This window comes from Lycium barbarum, chromosome 8, assembly GCF_019175385.1.
Source record: "Lycium barbarum isolate Lr01 chromosome 8, ASM1917538v2, whole genome shotgun sequence".
Classification (NCBI taxonomy): Eukaryota; Viridiplantae; Streptophyta; class Magnoliopsida; order Solanales; family Solanaceae; genus Lycium; species Lycium barbarum.
The window spans coordinates 104,209,000-104,213,274 of NC_083344.1; the positions used below are offsets into that span (position 1 = coordinate 104,209,000).

At 31.4% G+C, this 4,275-nt stretch overlaps 1 protein-coding gene across 1 annotated transcript; it reads right to left on the reverse strand.

Annotated features, from left to right (window-relative positions):
- Positions 1–710: 710 nt before the first annotated feature.
- LOC132606504 (cyclin-D3-2-like) lies at positions 711–3,533 on the reverse strand. The gene is made up of 4 exons (XM_060320038.1): positions 2,918–3,533; positions 2,186–2,387; positions 1,901–2,031; positions 711–1,243 (listed from the first exon to the last, which is right to left on the reverse strand). The coding sequence occupies exons 1-4, from the start codon at positions 3,359–3,361 to the stop codon at positions 983–985; spliced, it is 1,038 nt and encodes a 345-aa protein (XP_060176021.1). The 5' UTR covers positions 3,362–3,533; the 3' UTR covers positions 711–982.
- Between the last annotated feature and the right edge of the window lie 742 nt (positions 3,534–4,275).

A 4,275-nucleotide genomic window follows, 5' to 3' on the forward strand; every position in this document is an offset into this window, starting at 1 on the left:
ATATGATGTATCGGTAATGTTGGGATTAGCTGTGTTGGCATTAGTTTTTATCGATTGTTTGGTTTGTTGTATTAAATAACATGCATTGTATAATTTCTAAGTAATAATGAATATGGTGTATTGAAATAGGAATGGTACCGGTATTGTTAATGACATGTTTTACTATGTATAATAATAATACTAAATATGGTGTACAAGTAATATTAGTATTAGTTGTGTTAGACTTAAATTTGCAACCAAACAATATTATACTAAAATTTAGTACCAATATTATTCCACCCAATATAGCCTACCAAAACCCATAGTTTAAAGAATTTATTTTATTAGTGTACCTTTAACTGGTTATAAACTTATAGGCCTAATGGGGGAGCAAGAATTTTCATTAACGGAGGGTCAAATATAAAAAAGTAAACACACCAAGATGCAAAGGGGATTCAACATATACTATATATACATAAAATATTATTTTAACCTTGTATTTATAATATAATTTTTTGCCGACGAGGGTTGAACCCCCTACCCCTAGCTGGCTCCGCCCCATGTTATCACACTATTTTCAGTTTATCATGCGTTATATGGAGAATTATCTGATAATCTAGAAGTTCAATTTTTTTTTACATTGTCAGATTCAATATACAGAACATTAACTCATAACACACACACACACTTGAGATTAGTCTTTGTTATCAAGGAGTAGAGGAGTGGAGGCAGAGCAAGCAAACGGACCTAGAGAGAGTAATTAAATGTTCTTGAATTTATGATAGAGCAACATAGATATGTCCATAAACAGCATGCATGAAAGAGACATGAGAGACTTGACATGAATTATAGGAAAAAAACAGATTGCAGATATTCTTAATTGCTTCTTCTGTTTTTACTATCCCTTTCTCTTTCTTCCCCTGCAACTTCAACCACCAGCCATTCTCTTCTTTCCTCTTTTCATTTTCTTCTTTCAGTTGAAATGCAACAGAACATAATAGTATTAACGAGGGTTGCCAACAGCATCCACAAAAACTCTGTTGCTTAGAGATGTCAATCTCATTTGTTGTTCTTGAACTCTTCTTTTCTTAAACTGATGATGATGAGGTGAATAGGTGGATGAACAATTCCACGAGTCATTTGAGCTGTAAATTGAATCAATAACACCATTTGGGCTATTTGAACTCTCATACTTGCACTTGTGGGAAATAGAATTGATAGACAGCAGCTTTGTTATCAGTTCACAGCAATCATTCACCTTCTCCTGTGTACCATGGTGGTTAAATTTCCACACGATATACTCAAGCATTTAATAGTAGCTGTTTCATTCTTGTATTTACCAAGGGGATGAAACTTGAAAGAATATTAATACCTCCAGTACATACAATCAAGACATATACTACTCCCTCTATCCCATTTTAATTGTCACAATAGCTCAAAAACATTTATGCCAAAATAATTTCAATCACCTTAGAATTGAAAATTAAAGTTGACAATTGTTTCTAATTATATCCTTAACATTAAAGAAAATGGTTCTTTTTAGTACTGCTCAATTTTCAAACATCATCTAATAGGTAGAGTTAATTTAGTATACTATATCTTGTATTTATTATTTTTCTTAATGAGTGTAAAAAGAGCTAAAACAACCGTTAAAATAGGATGGAGGGAGTATTTAATAGTATGAAATCATTACAGTATTCGTCTACATTGCCCTTTATTTTTCTCTTAAACTTCTCACATCATAAATATTCTACTAATTAGAGCATTTAAGGTAAATTTAGAAGAGAAAAAAAGCATTAAAGTGTCTCCTCATTTTCTATAAGATTAAATGTTTTAAATAAATTCATTTTGCTAAGAAAATCACCATTATAACTGAAAAATAGTAACAAAATAAATGAATGTAGATTTATAAAGGGCAAACCTTGCTAATCTTGAGAACCTTAAGAAGTTGATTTTGGTAGTCAACAGCATTACAAGGCTCAACTTGATGAATAACATGACGCATAATAGCAGTGGCCAACACAGAAGGCATATAACGTACGAATCTACAATCTGTATTATTAACAAAACATGTCAAAAAACAATCAAGAATTGTTACTTCTGTTACTTCCATTATATTGACTTGTTATTATCGAAAGATCTAATCTTTTCTACCAAACAACCGTTACAAAAAAACAAGAAATAAAACAATTTGCTCAATAATTACCAGCCATGACCAAGAGAAGAAGATTTTGGCACTGCCTGAGAAATTCCCAGTGAATATGGTTATTAAGGCCAAGCCTCCTTATTATATGATCAAAAAATGTAATTGGTGTCACTGGATTCATCCTCCACTTCAAACAGGACAACACCAAAAGCTCCATTCTTTGAATTGTTTTGGCCTCAAAAACATATTTTGCGTCCTCCACCTAACAATCAAACACAAAAATAATTTTATATGAAAATCCCACTACTAAGGACCCGTTTCGCCCCGAGACTTATTCACTTTTTTCCGAAATTTTTCATTTCATTTCAAAATCAGTTTTTGGTTATAAAATAAAAAAACCAATTTGGAGTTGGATTTCAAATCCGGAAAAGTGCTCCAAACCTGTTTTCCAACTCCATCTTCATAAATTTATTAAATAAAGTGCTCTATTCACTCCTTTACAAAAAATATAACCAAACGTAACCGCATTTTCCACTCCAACTTAATAAATTCCACATAAATTGAAAAATATTTGGAATCTATGGCCAAATGCCTACTAAGAAAACAAGAATTGGCGACGGAGACAATTAAGTAGCTAAAAAACAAAATCTGTCACTAATTCTATTTAGCGATGGATTATCATAAATTTCTGTTAACTACGAAACATCTTAATGACGACGTTCGTAGATAATTCGAGTTATTGAAAATTAGCTAGATATATAAAATGGGGATAGTAAAAGGAAAGGAAGGTACTTGGAAATCCAAAAGAAGGGGAACATGAGTTTCTTCAACTTTAGTAGCCAAAGAAAGACAAGTGACAGCTGCAAGCTGAATCATCCATGGCTTCTCTTTCTTAACATGATCAAGGCTTGAAAGAAACCTGTCAAGATAATTGATGGCTAAAACTGCAGTCAATGTTGAGAACCCATAATGAGCATTCACTTTAAGAATCCATTCCACAACTTCTTTACGAGCTAAGCAAAAACAAGGGTCTTTCTTAATAGTGCCAAAGATCACATTTGTTTCTTTTTCTTTTGTGAAAAGTGAGAGAAGTTCTTCATCTTCCCAAAACAAATCTTGTAAAGATATAGGAAGTGGTGAAGTCTCTTTTTGTAGAATCTCTTCTTCACAATAAAGAGAATCTAAAAGGAAAGATTGGGTTTGGTCTTGATGATGCTCATTGTGTTCTATTGCCATCTTCTTGATAAAAAGATGAAATTTTATTGTTGGTTGCTCTTTATACAAAAGAGAAACCAATAGGGTGCTTCTTGTTGGGTATTTCCATGAATCTCTATGTTGTCTCTGTCTGATTGTGTGAAAGGAAGATTCAAGAAAGAGCAAAAAGCGGAAGGGAGAGAGTATATTAGAGTTAATGTCATGCTTTCCTTTCTTATATAGGCTTTGATAGGTTGGGACTCAAAAGGAGGAGATTTCTATGATTTTGTTTGGGTGCTTTGGTTTTCTACCTTTTTCCTTTTCTTTTTTGGTATTGGAATGGTAGTATTTTCTCCATTCTAAATTATCTTTTAAGTTAGTTTAGAAAAATGATGTACAAGATTATTTTCTATCTTTAGTAACAATTTGATTTTAAACTTTTCAGTTGGCCTATGTAGAAAGTTTTCTACAGTCAATCCTCTCTATAACAGCATTGTTGGGTCCGAAATTTTTCAACTATTATAGAGAATGGTTGTTATACACCTATAACAGCATTGTCATTTAAGTAATACTTTGCTGTTATAGGCAAAAAAGATGCATAAAACCTAATTTTCATTTTTATTTGTGAAATTCTATGCTTAATCACACTTTGTATAACGAAAGAAAATCGATTAATGATGAAAAGATATATATATATTCATATGATATTTTTTTGTCATAAATAGTGTATTGAATGATCAAATATTTGGTCAAAACTCTACATTTATTATTGGTAATCATATATAATCTATTTTTATAAAGATGGTTAATTATTATATTACCAAAAAAAACAAGATAGCTGTTATACGAGGGGTAATTTTACAAAGAGCGTAATGTTATAAAGTTGGTCGTTGCTGTTATAGGTGAAATGTTGTTATAGAGAAGTAAAATATAACATAAAAAATTGGTTCCGAAAA

Bases quoted from the DNA above. Each gene is read 5' to 3' on its own strand.
- LOC132606504 (XM_060320038.1), bottom strand. From the start codon at position 3,361: ATGGCAATAGAACACAATGAGCATCATCAAGACCAAACCCAATCTTTC. The intron at 2,388-2,917 runs GTACCTTCCTTT...TTTGATTGTTAG, and splicing joins CCCTTCTTTTGGATTTCCAA to GTGGAGGACGCAAAATATGT. The intron at 1,244-1,900 runs GTTTGCCCTTTA...CATGGTACACAG, and splicing joins AGGTTCTCAAGATTAGCAAG to GAGAAGGTGAATGATTGCTG.